This window comes from Tachypleus tridentatus, chromosome 8 (assembly GCF_004210375.1).
Source record: "Tachypleus tridentatus isolate NWPU-2018 chromosome 8, ASM421037v1, whole genome shotgun sequence".
NCBI lineage: Eukaryota > Metazoa > Arthropoda > Merostomata > Xiphosura > Limulidae > Tachypleus > Tachypleus tridentatus.
Genome location: NC_134832.1, coordinates 36,535,347 through 36,554,704, shown reverse-complemented (window position 1 = coordinate 36,554,704; position 19,358 = coordinate 36,535,347). Strand labels below are relative to the sequence as shown.

General features: G+C 32.7%; 1 protein-coding gene across 3 annotated transcripts in view; it reads left to right on the top strand.

Annotated features, from left to right (window-relative positions):
* LOC143222181 (laminin subunit beta-1-like) overlaps window positions 1-19,358 on the top strand; it is a 131,561-nt gene extending 112,203 nt beyond the window's left edge. For all 3 annotated transcript variants that reach the window (XM_076448259.1, XM_076448260.1, XM_076448261.1), the window contains 3 exons: window positions 5,538-5,714; window positions 13,248-13,404; window positions 17,722-19,358. In XM_076448259.1, coding sequence (XP_076304374.1) covers window positions 5,538-5,714; window positions 13,248-13,404; window positions 17,722-17,861 — 474 coding nt within the window. In that variant the 3' untranslated portion in view covers window positions 17,862-19,358. The remainder of the gene's footprint in view (window positions 1-5,537; window positions 5,715-13,247; window positions 13,405-17,721) is intronic.

Below are 19,358 nucleotides of genomic sequence, written 5' to 3'. Positions count from 1 at the left end.
AAAGAAAAAAAATATGGTCAAAAACAGTAGGGCCTCCCTTTCACATTCTTTCTCCATGTAAATAAAAATGGTCACTCTGATCCAGTGTAACTGTTGAGGTTCCCTCATTCAAATATATATGACATTAAGTATTTGATTGATTCTTACCACCCCATCTGTTTCTCCTTATATGAAACCTTTCTGAAACCTGCTGATACAATCACCCTTTGGCAGTTTTTTTGTACAGAAAAAACAGGTTGTGTGATGGACATGGTGGGGTGGCATTGCCAGTTAATTAGCTTGTGCCTACACTATGGTTTTGCTACATAGTAGATAGGGACAGTGCAAATCTCATTAATCAATTCATCCCACCACTAATTAAATAATGAAGTATTTGGCTACCTGAAGAAACCTATGATCAGTCAGACCTTGATACCCTCATTGAGCAGTTACCATCTCCCCTTTTAACCTTGAGGGATTTTAATTGACATAATCACCTCTGGGGGTGGTGTTGGTATTGATGGGAGGGGTTGTTCCATAGAGCATATGCTCTTGGATCATAACCTACCTCTCTTCAATACTGGTTTATATACTTATTTTGATGTACCTAGTCAGTGTTTTTACTGCTATTGATCTGCGTATCTGCTCTCCTTCACTTTTCTCTTACAGTGATCCTTTTCATATCATTTTGAGAGACACTGGCTGTGATCAGTGCCACTGACCTGCCTGCCATGATGGAAGTTGGACAAGATCAACTGGCCCTCTTTCACTGCTCTCTCAGAACATGATCCTGCTATTGTCTGTAAGCCATCAATAGATGATTGCATGTTAGCAGTGACTGACTGTATAGTCCAGGCAGCTGCTCAGTGTATTCCTAAAACCTTAACACATTTCCCACAGTATTCTTGTCCTCAGTGGAATCTTGCCTGCCACATGGCAAGGAAAGTTAAAAAACAGGCTTGGGATGCATGGATTGTATGGCTGTTTACCTATTTTTATTAAACAATTTTTAATGAACCAATGATTCCAAGTCTGTGTGGGTTTGACACTTTCCTGTTCTTTCCCACAGGAACTTGAAAAGTGTAACACTCAAGACTCAGTTCTGAAGGATTCCACTATAAAGATTAATGCCATCAGTAGACAACTTCCATCTACAGTTGCAAATGGTCTCTATGTCCATGACTTCCACATTTCATGTCAGTTGTTGAGCATCAGGTTTATTGAATGACAGCTACAGACCGCCCTCAATCACATACTGAAGTGAACTATAGCAAACAGTTTTACCTTTTTTTACTCCAAAACCATTTGCATGCACTTCTGCCACCAACGGTGTATTCACCCAGATCCTGAGCTCTGTCTCTGAGAAGTTGTACTTCCCATGGTCCCTGAGGTAAAGTTCTTGGGGCTTATCTTTGACTCGTAAACTGACCTTTATTTCACACATGAAGCAGCTACGTGTCAAGTGTACAAGGGCACTGAACATCTTCTGCGTCTTCTCTTCCATGTCTTGGGGATTGGATCAATGTTTTGTGCAAAACTGGACTATGGGTCTATGGTCTGTGGCTCTGTCAGGACCTTGGCCTTGAAGATGTTGGACCATGTATACCAAATGTCATGAACCTCCCCTATACCTTTGCCATTTGCAACTGTCTTTACTGTATGTTTAAAAACTTTGATCCTTGCCATAGCATTCCACCTAGAGTTGTGTTTTTATTCCTCAGTATTCTGGTATTCATATCCAGATGCGGTTGGATGAATTGGATCTGTCCTTGAATGACGTTGCCGTATCCACTTATCAGCTCATCCCATCATGACTAACTACCATCCCCAAATGTGACCTTTCTTTGAGCCATCTAAAAAAGGCAGATACTCCCAATAGGAGGTATTGCTTTTTATTCGACAAACACCTTTCGAACCATTTTTTTATTTCCATTTACATGGATGGTTTGAAATCAAGTTACTCTGTGGGTTTTACCATGGTTTGTTGTGATTTGGTTGTTGCACACAGAGTCCCCTCTACAGTTTGTGCTCACTGCTGAATTGTATGCCATTTCTCTTGCCCTGGATCATATCGAAGCTATGCAGTACATGAACTGCACAATTAGTACTGACTTGCTTAGCTCCCTGGAATCATTCACATTTGTTTTCACTCTGTTCTCATTGATATTCAAAACTGAATGGCCCATTTCTTTCTATTGTCTATTTCTAGCCAGTTTTTCTGGATACCAGGCCACATTGGTATTTGTTGGAGTGAACTTGCTGACAGTGAAGCTAAATCCGTCTGCTCTGGTACTATCACAACTGTGCCTGATCCATACATGGACTATGGTCCTGTATTCACGGCTCTGCTCCTTGCCAGTTGGCAGTCGACTTGGAGTGAGCAATGTGATAACAAGCTCTTCCAGATCAAACCTTCTATTGTTCTTTGGACATCTTGATTCTGTAAGGTTTGGTGGGAGGAAGTTGTTTTGTCTAGGCTGCACACCTGTCAGTTTTTTTATCTCATCACTTTCTTTTATCTGGTACTGATGTACCAATGTGTGGTCTGTGTGACACTTATGTCACAATAGCCCACATTTTACTGTCATGCCATCATTACAATGAAGAATGACAACACCATTTTAAATAAATTTTTACCATAGGTTCACCCTTGAACAGTGTCATTTGCAATAGTCATACTGTCCACCTCAGTTGTTTTAAAATGTTTAAGGGCCACTGGTCTTTTTTAACTCTTAAGATTTTTGAAAATTGGACTATATTTTGTTTTAGCATGATTCGTTTTTACATATTTTAATGATTTTACTTTCTTACCTCTTTACCAGTTGTTTGGCACAGATTGTTTGTTTTTTTAATTTTGTGCAAAGCTACTCGAGGACTATCTGCACTAGCTGTCCCTAATTTAGCAGTGTAAGACTAGAGGAAAGGCAGCTAGTCATCACCACTCACTGCCAACTCTTTGGTTACTCTTTTACCAACAAATAGTGGGATTGACTGTCACATTATAATGCCCCCATGGCTGAAAGGATGAGCATGTTTGGTGCGATGGGGATTTGAACCCGTGACCCTCAGATTATGAGTCAAACGTCTTAACTTACCTGGTCATGCTGGCACAGATAGTTTTGAGCTAATAAATGCTAAACAATCAACCAACCAAACATGGGATTTTTTGAGATGAAGAAAAGTATTTTTAATCTTAACATGAAAAATCACTTTAATTAAATTTATTAAAAAATACTTCACTAAAAAATAAGTTTTCTTAGTATATGAAAGACTTGTAATGTGTACTGAAAGACTGCGAAATTTCATGAAGATCTACACGTTGTATCAAAAGCTAATTGTATCAAATCTATAGTCTTTATAGAAATACAAAAAAGGTCACATGATTAGTCAAATCGACTGAACCTTTGTGGAGAAAGTTAAAAAAAATATGGAATAAATATGGAATTGATTATATAAAGGAAATTATACAAATAATCTTATAGAAACTTTTCTCCACAAAAATAAAACATACAGAAGTTTTTATTGCTAATAGTTGGAAGAATTACTTAGATTTACCCTTAAGGACAGTCACTGTTTTGAACATTCAGTTATATTAAAAGCAGGGCTGACTTTCATTTATATACTCCCTTGCAACTATGAGCATTCTTCGTTATATACATGTTCCACTGAATACAAACCAGCTCTAAATAGAAGTTTGTTGGTGATAGATTTTACTCTCTTAAAGCTGTATTGACATTAAATAATTCTTGGTTTATTTAAATTCAAAACATTCTAAGATTAATTTTACTTGTGAAGCTGAAAAATGGTAATTTACCCTTTCTAGATATGGGTAATTCTAATATGGGTATATTGGCATATTAGATAACAATTTCAAAACATCTGTTTGATGTATAAAAAAAACAATAAAAACAAATTAAGCTAGTTTTGATGAATGTTTGTTTATGAAATCAGCCTTACAATTTACATTACAGTTAAAAGTTTTATATGATTTAAGTTTTAATTTCTTTATTTCAATGACCTAGCATGACCAGGTGGTTAGAGTGCTTGACTTGCAATCTGAGGATCATGATGACAAGGAACCCACTTGAAGTAAAAATGTATTCTCCAGGTGGCTGGTATGGGTATTAAAACTTTAATTAAAATAAAGTACAGAACAGTGTTTTGATGTTTTTAGGTTATCTTTAGGTTAACCTTTGAAGGTCGAAGTGTTTTGATGTTTTTAGGTTATCTTTAGGGTAACCTTTGAAGGTCGAAATGTTGTTCTGTACTTTATTTTGATTAAAGTTTCAATACTTACAAGCTTTTTTGAGAATACAATCTGAGGATCATATCATGGGTTTGAATTCCCATCCCACCAAACTTGTTCACCCTCTCAGCCATGAGGTGTTAAATGTAACAATCAATTCTACTATTAATTGGTAAAAGAGTAGCACAAGAGTTGGTGGGAGGTGGTGATGACTGGTTGCCTTCCCTCTAGTCTTTCACTGAAATTAAGAATGGCTAGCACAAATAGCTCTTGTGTAGCTTTGTGTGAAATTTAAAACAAATCAAACCAATAGGTTGGAAAAAGTATATTTTTCTATACATTGTTTTGTTGGTTGTGCAAGAAGCTACATATGTACACTCCCACAAACTTAGAGCTAAATGTAACTTTATACTCAGTTTTCTCAGTAGAGTATGTAACATCCATTATATCTCTCTCTCTTCATACTGAAACCCCTACTTTACAGAATATTGTAATAAACAATGGCTATCCCTTTCATTTTATTCAAGCCCTAACATGCAAGTTTCTTTCTGACAAATCTGAACCCCAAAGAAACCATACACTGTTAGCAAATACCCATTGAGACTGCTAATTTCCTTCTTGCATTTTTGTAGAATTACGTTTACAGAAGATCTTGAGAAGTCTTTTCTTCAGTTTTAATTGTTTAATTGTATTCCTATAATCTCTCAGTATTGTTGAAATTGAGATTAAATATATATATATATATCCAAAAATGTTACAAAAATACACAGGCTTTCATAGGGTGTCTTAACTTTTTCACATGACTGTATAATATTATTACAATGGTTGCATTATCTTACTCTTCCTTAATTTTTGTCTTTTAATTACTTCATCCTTTTCTTCTGTATTTTAATTACTCTTTATAAAATGTTTGAAGTACACAAAGATTACTTTAATTTATATCAAATAGGTTGAACTTTCAAAGCTTGTTGTTGGTGAGTGCTTCTAAAAGCCTCAAAATAAACTTTATTTTCATAAAGATTGATTCTACCAGTCTTACAAATCTTTAAATACAATGTATTACAAATATTTGACCTTACACTATATTTTAAATAATTGAACTTTAGTATTAGTGTTTGAATTTTGAATGTTTTTCTAGTTTGGCTTTTGAAGGTAAAACTTTACTGGTGACTTTTTGTTTCTTTATTATCGGTAATTAAACCGTACAAAGATAAAAATATATAAACCTCAATAATAGAACTGTAGGTAGATTATTAAAAAATATGATCCACACTGAAAATAGTAATTAGAAAAAATATTTATACATTTTTAGATTGGAAGTGAAACTGGTGCTGCACAAGAGATAGCTAACAAGTCCATGGAGGATGTAGAAGTCTTGAAAGATAAACTAGATGATCTGAAGAAAAAGTTTGTACAGAATGAAATTGATGCACAGAAAGCTACACGAGAGACTTCGGTAGCTGAAAAATTAGCTAAAAAAGCAGAAGAGGTAAATAAGTTACTTGTTACTCTCAACCCTCTCACTACAAGCATCCTTTTGAGTGCATGTTTAGTGAGTTACACTCAAAAGTTAAACTACTTTCTTATCATAGTTTACCAATAAATAAAGCATACAAATTTTTGTTTATAAGTTTAAACTTATAAATTATGTAAAGCAATATTATTTAAAAACAACAAGAAAAAACAAATTTCCTCTAGTATGAGAATTGGCATTTTATTTGTCAGATGCTTATATAGGCCATGATTCTTTACTTGTGATGTCTGTGACTTATAGGTGATAAGTTTCAACAATAAACAGACAGCATGCAATACATTCGTTTGGAAATAACATATTTAAAACAAGTCAAATATGTACAAAAAAGTTTACACTAGGGATTACCACAATGGTATTCAGAACTTTAAATAATTGTCTTTCTCTCTCTCTCTTTTTTTTTTTTTTTGCCACAGTCAATGAAGGATGATTCAGTTACTTTGGAAACTAACTGACAAGAAAAACTGTTCTTCTTTAGTCTGTTATAACAATATACAATCTGTGATTATAACACTTCAAAAGTTGGCACATGCCATTTATGGCTAAACTTACAAACACAGTCTAGATCTATATCTCACTAATTTAGTCTTATTTTCATTTTCACTTACTTTCTTCTTTCGCTCAACTTGGTTGCCTGTGCATGTTTAGGTCTAGAACGTTCTACAAATTACAAGCTGTTATGACATAACAATACTCCCTTAAAGCAAGAAGAAAAATTTAGAATGTTCTAGTTACTTTACATTATTTCACAACAGTTGAGCTACATGACAAATGATTAGTAAGTAGTAATTTAAGCAAACCTGTGATTAACTTATTACTTCAAATAATATTAAATGTAACTTATGCTTCAAAACTATCTAAATAATAACTACATATTAAATTTAAATGAAACAGTCATGTATATCTAATACTAACTAGGAATCCCTTCTTCTTTAATTTATTTATCACCTGTTCAAGAATTCCAAGATTGCCCCTGAAGAAGAAAGATCCACCTTTTGAAAGTGTTTGGGCTATAAGGGTTTTTATTTCAGTTTTATCAAGACTTTTTGGACCAATGTATTTTTGGCACATCATGAACATTCAAGAAGTATGATATTTAATTTAAATTACTAATTATAATATTGTTATAACTTGGGTAAAGCATAATTTGTATAGTTTTCAATCTTACTTGAGTACAGAAACTTCAAATTAAAAATCAGACCCCTCTTGCCATGCCCACCTATTACATTCTCTCTTTGCATAAATTGCCAGAACTTCTCTCTGACATTCAATATCGTATTATTCATAACCAACAGAAAGGCAAGTTTTAACCTAATCAAATGCTATAATTATTATGTTCACACAGTTGTCAGTTTTATTCCCATGGGAAACGCATCTACAAGCTCAGCTCAATTTCTAATGGATTTTTTATTTTCATAGTTGAAAGCCAGAAAAATTGTGATACTTGTTGGATATATGCTATTTTTATGCATGTTATTATTCTGTGATCTTTGGAACATTTTTTATTTAAGTAAACAGTCATTTAGTTCAGTATCACAATTAGTATAAAAAGCATAGGAATAAAACAGAATTAAAACCAAAAAAAAGGCCAAGGTAAGTACTTTATTTCTTGTTTTTCACATGTATTGTGTATTTATTATGAAAGTAACTAAAATATAAAAATAGGAAACAATTTTGTTAGTTAATGTTAGATTAGTTAAAACAAATAAGAGTATTATAATAAAAAAAACCAGAATAATAGTCAGACATGGTTCAAAAGTCAATAAAATTTAGGTATAAATAGATATACACCCTTATGATCTTAAAGTGATTTAGTTTGATATTACAATTTGAAGTCATTCTAGAAAGAAAAAGGGAAAATTTATTTGAAGTTATTTATTTCTGTTATTGGTCAAATTAACTTACCTTGTAAAGAGTTGGGTAGAGAACATGACTGCAAAGAAAAGTTTTAAATTTATTTGAGGTTGTACACATTATGTAAATGAAATTTGAAATTTTTGAGATAGATAAATGTATTTTTAATCTTAACCTGGAAATCACTTTATGTTCAGATTAGTACAAATTTTTAATAAAATAATTTCACTAAAAAATCTGATTATTTGTGTACAAAAGTTGTAATGTTTGCTAAAAGTCCCAGTTTTGTATAAATGTCATAACATGAAAAATATAACTCGTACAAAATGATTATGAGGTCAGTCAAAAACACGTATAAGTTGTGTTGTAATGTTTGATTATTAACAAAAGGAAAACAGAGAAGCAAAGAGACTAAAAGATTGTTGGCTGGTAATGTATTTGTAAAACATATTAACATTGGTATAATACATTTCTCTTGTTTTTCAAAAGACATACATTATCAAATAAATTCTGTAAACAATTTGTTTTTTTTGATTTTGTAATAATAGTAGTTTCTTTTTATGAGAACGTTTCTTATTTGGTTAACAGTTGTGTATGTGTATATTTGGTAAAATTTGTAGTTATTGAGCAGGCTACAAGACCAGTTTTCGATAGAAATGATACATGAGGAGGCCTTGTACACAAGATTTTTCAATACAGTACATTACCTACACTCACATACATATTATCATTCAGTACTGCCCTCTATATGCAAATACTTTTCATGCATACCACAAGCCTTCTATCTCCCCTTGATTGGAATTTAATGATTTCAAAGCATTTCTCATGCAAATCATTGTCAACCCTTCACTAATGAGAGTTCAACGTACTCTCGAGATGCATGTGACTTACTCTATTCTAATGACCTGTTACTTTTTGTTTGGCATTACTTGTGTTTTGACATTTTTTTTTACTTTTTATGTTCTTTGAAAATTAAGTTATTAGAACACAATTTCTACAAAGGGGAATTTTTTCATTATTTTTCTTTTACATTGAAACAATCTTTTAATTTAATTTAATTTCTTAGTCTTTATTCTTTCACACATTTGCATATTTTATGTCAAACACTTTTGTTTGATTTTTGTATACCTACAATGATTTCTGAGGTTCATGTTCCCATTTATACTTCCAGCACTATTTTCACAGGCTTCAAATTCAGGCCTCACAGACTTGAGGCTTTTCAATTGATTTCTCTGCTATCCATCATGAAAATGACTGTTATGTGGATCAGTTTTCATTTTTGAACTTGCTTCACTCATTCTGAATCTGTTTGAGCCAATGAAGATTTAACAGTCTTTTCACACTACGAGAATTTGATATCTTTTTTCCTACCCCCACCTGCAGAATCAGTTAGGCCAAATGTGGCATTTTTCAAGATATTTTCTCAAGTATGTCATGTTTTATTCTATTCCAAGGTTTTCCATGATTTCTTACAACCACCTCTCCATTTTGGCTCTTTTTTTTACATGTGTAGTTTCACTGTAGTTAGGTTTTGCTGGCTCATGATGTGACCTTATTCCGGATATATTTGCCTTCTCTATCTTTTTGGGATTTCATTATTTTTCTTTGGTAATGTTTTCTATACTCTATTGGAGACTTTGAATCACATGTGTAATCTGTTAATCAAAACTCGAACCATTCCTCTTTGATTGCACATTTGTCACAGTTAGAGCCAAAACATGCCTCTATTCTTTCCCATCCTGGTCCTTATCTATTTATCTCTTTTCTCTTTTAGAGATTTTTCATCTTATTGTTTCATTCAGTGTTGTTGGGCATGTTACCGATAGTACTGGAGATTAACCAGAGAGTTGTGGTCCAGTGGGAGTTTAAATTTATTCTAACCTTTTGGAAATCTTTCTCTACAGTTCCATGGGTTTTATCATAGAGATTTGTTCTACTATTTCTTTTCTTCTTTTTTGTCCCTGTTACCCTTTTCTGTTACACATGACTTGTAACCCTGCCACCAGCCTGTAACTCTCCAATGTGGTACATAATTTTCTGTCTCTATAGGCCTTTGCATCTGTTCCTCATCTTTATTCAGGGTATTTGTCATCCTCTCATCAAATGGAGACTGTTGATGGTTTGTACTAGGTTTGTTCTGCCACATTCTCAATTTCAATATGCCCTATTTTACCTCAATCATTTCTCACCCTTTAGTGGTGGGCTTTTTATCTAGATTTATTAATGACAAAGAGGAACATTGCAAGTAATTATTTACTTATATATTTTATTTATATATTTAATTATATATTCAGTGAACTGCTCTTGAATTCACACAACATTGGAGATATATCCATTGTAATTACTCTCCATGTTACTTTGAATTCCTCACAGGGGATTATTATTGAGAAGGGTTTGAAGAACATTCTTGAGCTGAAGATCCTTGCTGATTTCTCCTACCAAGGAGTTTCTACAATGAGAAGTATCTCCACTCATAAGGACAGAATTACTGCCTACCATTGTTCTAATTTTGATGTTACATTACCATGCCCTCCCACTATTATCAAGGTGAGTTATCTGAACCATAAATTCCCAACCCTCTGGGTGTTTTCAATGTCAATAATTTGATCATTTGAAGGCATCTTGTCATGGTTCTGTGAAGTGTACCCGTTGCACTGTAAAGACCACAATGCTTATGAGTGTGAACTGGATCCTTACTGCATCAGTTGTGGTGGTTCACATCCCTCTTACTTTCTTTCTTGCCCTAGGTATGTGGAGAAGTAAGAGGTGCAGTGTTTGAAAATGGTTAATATTTCTTACTCCAAGTATCGGAAGTTATTGTTCCTAACTTCATCAAAGATGTATGCTGCTGCACTACTTTCTATGGCCGCAGTGGGAGTTCAAAATAGATTTTTTACGCCTCTAACAAAATCATTCTTAAACCATGTGCAGAGTCTTTTGCTCTTTATGGATAAGCAAGTTGACAAGTCAACATCTACCCCTGTCTCTGTCCCCACCATTCCTTCAATGACTGGGCCCACTTTTTATGGCTCTGGCTTCTGCTCAAATTTGCCTTGTGTCGCTATGAGATGTAGAATGATTATTTATTTGCACCCTTAGTCTTGGAATCTACATTTGCTGGTAATGACCTCCCCACTTGACCAAGGGCAAGATCCATGGAGGTCTACAAACCTTTTTCTAATAAAGGAAAATAGCATGGTTGCAAACCAAAGGGTTCTCCTCCACCTAAGTATGGCAAATTTGATTATAGTTGAACTGTTGAGGTTTCCTTTCTAATCTGAATAACATTTAAGGCCTTGATTGATTCCTGTTATTCTGTGTCTTTCCTTACAATAAAGATTTCCGAAACGTGCCTCTACAGTTACCTTTCAGCAGATTTCTTTATACTGGAATGACAGGTTATGGAGCGGTGGCACTACTGTTTAACCCAACCTGTCTTTGCTACTTGATACACCCTTGGAGGGTGTAGCCACCCATGTTTCCTTGGGCCACACTATCACTGTTTCTTCTCTCTATCTGTCTCTTGAAGGCATCTTGTCATGGTTCTGTGTACTGTACTCGTTGCACTGGTAAAGACCACGATTCTAATAAGTGTGAACTGGACCCTTACTGCATCAGTTGTGGTCAATCATACCTAGAATCTCTTGTTGAACAGTTGCCATCTCCCCTTATAATCCTGGGTGGCTTTAATGGACACAATCCCCACTAAGGTGGTGCTGGTATTAATGGGAGAAGTCATACTGTTGAGTGTATACTCTTGGATCACAACTTTTCTCTCTTCAGTATTGGTTCTTATTCTTATTTTAATGCATCTAGTAAGTCTTTTACTACCAATGATTTTTCTGTCTGCTTCCATTCACCTTTATCTCACTTTTTTTTGCAGATTTCACAGTCAATAACAGGGCAGTAATCATTTTTCTGTCATTATGAGGGAGAGAGGCTGTGATTGATGCTACCTGATCTGTGTGTCTTGGTAGATGTTTGACCAGGCCCACTGGTCCTCTTTGACTACTCTCTTGGAATTTGATCCTGACTCCCATCGAAAAATGACTGTTAAAAGTGACTGACTGTATCATCCAAGCAGCTACTCAATCTATTCCTATGACCTCAACACCTTTTCTGCATAATCCTTGTATTTGGTGGAATCTTGAATGCTAGGAGGCACAGAAGGCTCAGAATGGGCCTGCAATACCTTCCAGTAGTATCCTTCTCTTTTTAACTGCATCATTTAGTAGCAGGCTCATGCCCATGCTTGGCATGTCAGGCATCAAAACCAAAAAGGATCTTGGACTAAGTTTACAAATAACATCTCTTTTTGTCACCAGTTTCAAAATCATCTTGGACAAGATTTGGAAGGTTAAGGGGAAGTATGACTTCCATCCCTTTTCCATTTTGCTCTCCAATGACTAGAAGTTGTTAGTGTACAGAACATTGCTGAAACTCTCAGAGAGACCTTTTCTTGTGCATCCAACACTTCTGTTTTTTCTCCTACCTTCATGGCTTTCAGGTCTCAGGCAGAATGATCACCTCTTTCCTTTTGGGCTGATCATGTTAAAAACTGTAATCACCTCTTTACACTGGTGGAACTCAAACTTGCTCTTTATTGGTCTGGCAGTACATCAGTTGGATTTGATGTTTATTATGAGATGCTACGCCATCTCTCTCCTGCCTTTTTTGCTATTCTTCTGGTTGTTTTTAACAGGATCTGGCAGAAGAATGATTTTCCTGATTCTTGGTGTTGGGCTGTTGGCAGTGATCATCAACAGCCCAACACCAAGTATATGAGCACCAATTTTCACATTTTGACTTTCCTGTTATTTGGTGTAGATAGCCCAATTGCTTTGTGCCGATAAATGCCAACCAATCAATCTTCTTTGGTCATCTAGCTGGTAAACTCACTCTAAACAGTAATCTACCAGTTAAAGTTGACTGTTAATCAATGTCTTGGAGCTTCTTGCTGTAGGTTGTTTTGGTTCATTTTCTTCATCTGGTCAGAAATGACCTAGTAATGACCCATTCTGACTTCACTACAGCACCTGCATTGTATCTGCTTTTTGGGCCCACATGCTTGATATTCCTATTATTGCATATCATGTTCTGGATGCTTTTGTTCTTGTCATGGATTAGATTTCTGTCCAGACAACAGTTATCTAATGGCATGATCTCTCAATCCTTTTTGGTTGTCAAAGATTTTGATTTCAGTTGGGGTACTTCTCATATTGAGGCTTTTGCTATGTTCCTTAACCACAAAATTCATTGATTACGTTCTCTGATTTATTGACCTCTTGCTCTAACTATTGATGTTTTTAGCCAGAATTTGACCAACACATTTGTATATCCTCCCATTTTCCTTCTCTGGAATTTCCACTGCACTTTATCTCCTTTTCTTCTGGGAAATTTGAGAATCCTCACCATTTTCCAGTTCAAAGTGTTGGAGTGGTGAATTGTGGGTTAATGAAATAAACAAAAATAAAAATAACTATAAAACCATACAGTTCATAGTAGGGTGGTAGTGTTCTGCTGGTGTAGATGTCAAGGTATCCTCCAATATGAAACATAAAAATAAATGGGAGTTAGACCTGTTTCTATATTAGTAATATAAAAATTGTTTTAAATATAGCAATTTTGTTCATGCAGAATGCTGAAGAATTGGATGAAAAGTACAACAAAGCAGCTGAAGACCTTCATGAGAAAACCCAAAAGAGTGGATATGCTAAAGAGAGGGCAGAAAAATTGAAAGAACGAGCAAAGAAGTTAGCTGAAGATGCAAATAGCAAGTTAAAGGAACTTCAAGGTATGAAACTTTTGAAAATTGGAGAATACTGTTTTTTTTGGGAACCTGACTTTTTAGAAAACAGGTTACACAGCTTGTAGTGTAGGTGGTAAGGGATGGAAATAAGTTTTTTATATCTATGTATGAAAGTAGAAAACAAAACTTCAAAATGTTTTAACTTTCCTATCTTCCAGAATTTTTTTTTTAAGAACAAATAAGAAAATATGGTTATTATTAAGGAAAAGAGTGGCAGTAATCACAACTCTCAGAAGGTATAAGTAAATGTAATTTGATCAAAATATTGATTCTAAACTCATCTATTTTAAAATGTTTCCCATCATATGGGAGAAACATATTACAGAGATAAATATGTAGAATCTCTAAAAATTGTAGAATTATAAGACTTGAGAGTAATTGCTGAGCCACTGGGAAACAACTATAAAAAGTTGCACGTGCACACATACACACGTGAGCACATAATAGAAAAAAATTTTTAATTTTATAAAGATACATGTGCATGTGTGTGTGTGTATGTCACACACACGTGCACGCATGCACACACAATCTAGCTAGCTATAGTAATATAAAAAGTATTGAAACAAGAAAGTAAAAACTACAAAAACTGAGTCACTTAAAATTAAGAAAATTATATCCTTTCTTTGGCAAATTACTGTAATTATGTTAGTCTGGCCAAAAGAAAGAATAAAGTTTTTAGTTTTGACTTTCTTGTTTTAATACTTTTTGCTGCATTAAACATTTCTATAATTAGTTAAGTTACATATCCCTACTTGTCATTATAAAATGAAAACAATTCTCATTTTACATATTTGTTTCTTTTTTTACTAGCTATATGATTATTCATCAGTAATATCAATTGTAGTACATGCACATACCTGATTCAGTTTAGTATTTAATATTCCTTTTGTACAAGAAAGGTTCTATTGGAACCCTAGATGGAAGAGTTATATGAACAAATTAGAGTAATAATGTTTGTCTTTTTCTGTACGATGTCTGGAAAGATCGCTTGTTCGCTCACGCACTTAGATAAATATTTGTTGAAATAGTGAAAATTTTAATTTGCTCCATAAACATGCATATAGCAATTTAGGTAGCTTTATAATACAATAAGCTTTAGTTCTACTCAACTAATACTGTGAAAAATAGTCATTGTTAATATTCAGACATTTTAAAGGTGGTTTTAAGTGGGTGATTTTCATGATTGCCATTTTGTTTCATCACTGTCTTTACTATTGTAGTTAATATATATGCAAGAAATGCAACCAATGTAACAAGTAGAATGCTAAGAATTCAGCAGTATAAGTCACACAGCAAAATATTAACACCTGAAATTAAATTCAAATACAAAATTAATTAATGTTTAATCTGTGTTATGCAAGTTTTTTGGAAACAAATGTGCACATTGGCTATAAAACTAAAGTCCAAATCATGATTCTAATTAAAGATAAAAAATGTTATGTATTATTATTTGTTTTGGAAGAGTTTCAAATTCATTGTTACATATGTTAACCTATTACTATTTCAAATAACCCAACATTTGAATTTGAATCTATAAGTTAATAAAATATTATTTGCCAACAGGATTGATACATTTTCTTTTTTTAACAAATATATTTTAATATACAGATATAAAAACAGTACAATTTACAATAATTGTTATTACTAGTAGTTATTACAAGTGATATTATATACAAGAGATTTTACAAACTTGGACAACAATAATTCTTGTATCTGTTTTAGAACTGAATATTTGACTGACGATCCAGGTTTGATTGACAAGCAAAATAAATGTGATATTGTCACACCTAGATTTAAGCTAGTTGGCTTGGTTGGGCCTGCATTGGTTACAAGCATAAACTTTCACTGACAGCAACATCCAGTGTCCTTGTAGAAACACTAACATCCAAAATTAATCCACTGAAATTGAATGATTTGTAATGTTTGAAATTTATAAACACTTCTGGTCCATTTCTTTAGTTTTCCAGTTAATCAGAGTCTTAGCTTCTTAGGTCTATAGATTAACACTGATTAACTGTCCAATAATAATAATACTTTTTGTATCTTGGCATGTTTTTTTTTACGTACCAGTCACACGAGACTCTAGGACATTCACTAAAGTTTGTTTGGTAACAATAACTGTCAGTCACTAGTATTACATACACATCTACTGTTAATTTTTGCACTCAAGAACCTTCTACAAATTATGAGAGCAGGCAGGATTTGCACAATACACAGCCAGCAATACAAGACATAGGAAAAAAACAAAAAATGTACTGAAACAAGAGTAGGTCTTAAATAAAAATGTAACAGTAAATTTACACAGGCCATGCCACTTAAACATGAGTTGATTATTTTGAAGTGTTGCTACTCACTAAGCCAAAAGTCTAAAGTAAATTATCAAAAACAACATAAATAAATAAGATTTAAAGTTCTGCCAACCTAAATTTGTCTTTAATCCTCTGAAAACATAGACAAAATGATATAGCATTCTGTCATCAATGTGGCCTTACAGATTGCTAATTTTAACTTGGTATGAAGTTAGCCTAAACCCTGTAACAGCTCTGCATCAGTGAAATATTTATTATATCAAGAAGCAAATTCAAGCTGTAAAATCATTATAGTGCATAACTACAGGTTTATTTCTATTTATCTATCACAATACACTCCTACTTTAACTATTAAAAATAAAATACTTGTAACTTCTTTTCAGCCACTAAGTACAAAATAGTGTTACATAACTAAATATAATACTGAACCTAACGTAAATTCAGGTATACAGCACTTCCAAAATTAACAAACCCTTGATTTATTTTAAAAACAGCTGGTATGAGTATTAAAACTTCAATTAAAATAAAGTACAGAACAACGTTTTGACCTTTTTAGGATATTTTCAGGCTAACAAGGAGAGTTAGCAACCCTGATGTAAAGTTTCCCATCGAAGAAACATTTTGATTCAATGCAGAAAGTATATGGAGACTGCTATGTATTATAGTTTTTCCCAGACGAGCCCCCAATCTATTATGTTGTGTATTATAATTTGTTTAGATAAGTCTCCAATTGATTATACTATGTGCTTTACATACTACAAATTCAAATTGCTAGAAATATTGATTTAAAAGTTAAATGAATCTCTGTATATCAAATTTATATTTGCCAACAAGATTGATATACTCTATTTTCTTTCTTAACACAAATATATTTTAATGGTTATTGCAAATAATGATGTATATACAACAGTTTTACAAGCTTACAAACAATACCAGTTTTTTTATCTGGTCTGAGCAAATTAATTCTGAGTTGATATTGTTACACCTTGCTTAAGTTAGCTAGCTTGTTTGGCCCCAGATAGCTGACTATTTAAAGATGAAGATATTTAATGTCCTTGTAGGAATACTTATGTCCAAGGTTAATTCACTGAAGTTCAATGCTTTGTAATGTTTGAAATGTTTCCAGGTTTAATTCTGTAGTTTTCTGATTGATATGTGATAATCACACATATAGGTTCTGAGGCTTGTAGCATACTGGTTGTAACTGACCAGTACTAGTTACTGCCTCTCAGCATATTCGTTTAAGGCAAGACTCTTTAACATTCACCAATGTTCAAAAACATGCTACTGTATTTGTAAAGCATGTATTGTTGATTCTTACTCTCAAGAATCTTCTACAGATTTAGATAACACACAGGATTATGCAATACACATCCCACAATATACATCATATGCATCAAATTGAAAGACTATATTGAGACAAATGTAGGCCCCAAAATAAATGTACAACATTAAAATATGTTAAAGGACTTGTATAATAATAATAATAATAATAATAATTAACAGTATCTACTGCCATTGGAAGAATTTTCTTTAATTTAGAGTATTATTTCACAGAAGTATGAAAAAGGATTTTTTTCTGATATGATTTACATTAAAATAATTAAATGCACACATTGAACTGTATCCATTAAATATTTACTGAATCAAAAACTGTTTTGATTTTTAAATAGATAATTAACAGTTGTATTGGAGTATCTATTGTAAGGTAAGCACTCAAATAATAATAATAATAAAATTATATTGCTGGTATCTTTTACGATTCATTTTATTATTCACCTTAGTTGTCAGAGAACAAAAGTGAAAAAATTAAACTTCTTAAAAAATATGAGGAATATTTATGAATTCAGAAAATAGTTAAGATGCTACATAAAGTACTTTTGTTACTGTTACACAGAAAGAAGGTTGAAGGTTTAGTTCTTTATATAAATTATTACTTTTTATATAGAGTGACGATTGGTGTTTTATAATAAATCTATTTTATATTTTTTAGCAATGGATGATGAGTTTGGCAAGAATGAATACAAACTGACAGATTACTCCAAAATTTTGGATGATTTAAATAAACAGATGATGGACCATTTAATGACAATTGAAGAAAGATCTGCTTTTTACCGTGATTGCCAATTATAAAAAATAAAAAAAGGACAAGTACATAAATAATTCCTTATTGGATGGTCAAATTAGCTGTAGCTGTTGAAATGGTCTTTGAAAATTTCAGTCATAAGAGACTCTGATCAACTTACGCATTATGTGTTGTATATTGCTTGTAATGTTAATTTTCAAGTCTAATCTAGCTTAAAACTTTCTGAATGGAGTTTCATTATTTCATATCTGTGAAGAAAACACCATAATACCTGCAGGTTATCTCAGTGTTTTATCACCTCAAGTTTAGCTGTATGCGAGTTAAGTACTGCATTGACATAAATTGTATGTTGTAAAAGATTTGACCTACAAGGAATAAGTTTATGTGCTTGTAAACAACTTGTAAGAAGAAATAACTATCTTTGTGCATTTTCAGATAATTATGAAGTTCCTTTTCATCCATTATTAGACAGCACATGCACCCATATCTATGTATTATTTTACTATTAAGTATGTTACTAAAATAAGGAAGTATTACAATAAATAGTTTATTAAGAAAAGAGGCTAGCAAAAAATGTCCAATCACTTTCCAGTCTAAAGATTATATTTTTTCTTATTAAATGTAATTTTTTAAGTGATGCAAGTGCGAGTATACATATGTATTGTGTGTGTGAAAAAACCCTTCCTGATTTTGAGTTCATTAAAACTGTTTGTTCCAGTGGATAAAAGAACTTCTCTTTTGCTTGGAAAGTACAGAGATAAATATTCTACTTTACTATGAACCTTTGCTGTTGCTTGTGTCCATAAGAATCATTGAAATTTTTGACATATACATATTCAGAGTAAACTTTATATGATGATATTTGGATAATGTGCATGTTGTTCATTATACTTTCATAACTACCTTTTCTAAAAAAAGATAATTTTTCTAAAATGTAACTTATGCAATTTCCATAATTACTACTACTGTGATGACATATATGAGTAAAAGCATTATTTAAAGTTTGTAATGCTCATTTCATGAAGTGCATTTCATACTAATGTGGGTGCAACTATGAGTGTACATTGCTTAAAACAGCAGTGTTAAAACTTACTGCATAATCCTAAGTGTTTTGATAGAAATAAGCTAGAATAAATCTTTGTTGTAATTTCTAATTCTATTCAATGTTGATACAGTATTTTGTATGTATCCCCTGTCATATATTCATTCCACTGAATTTGTTTTATTGTACTAGAGAAAACTGAAATCAATCTTAAAAGTGTAGGTACTACCTCTTTTATATGTAGGCTCAGTTTTTAAAGGAGAATTGTTTGGTTTCATGTTTCAAAGAGATTTTATTTAAAATATGACAAACAATTTTTTATTTCATAATATAAAGCTTTTAAACACATTAGTAGCTCAGTCATTTTTATGAATATTACTGGTTACTAGTAGCTTTACTGCTAAAGGTTTAAATTTTAGTTTTGATACAAACATTTTAGACAGCAGTGTGAATAATAATACTTGTGTTCTCAGCCATTTAATAAAAAGTAATTGTTTGTTCA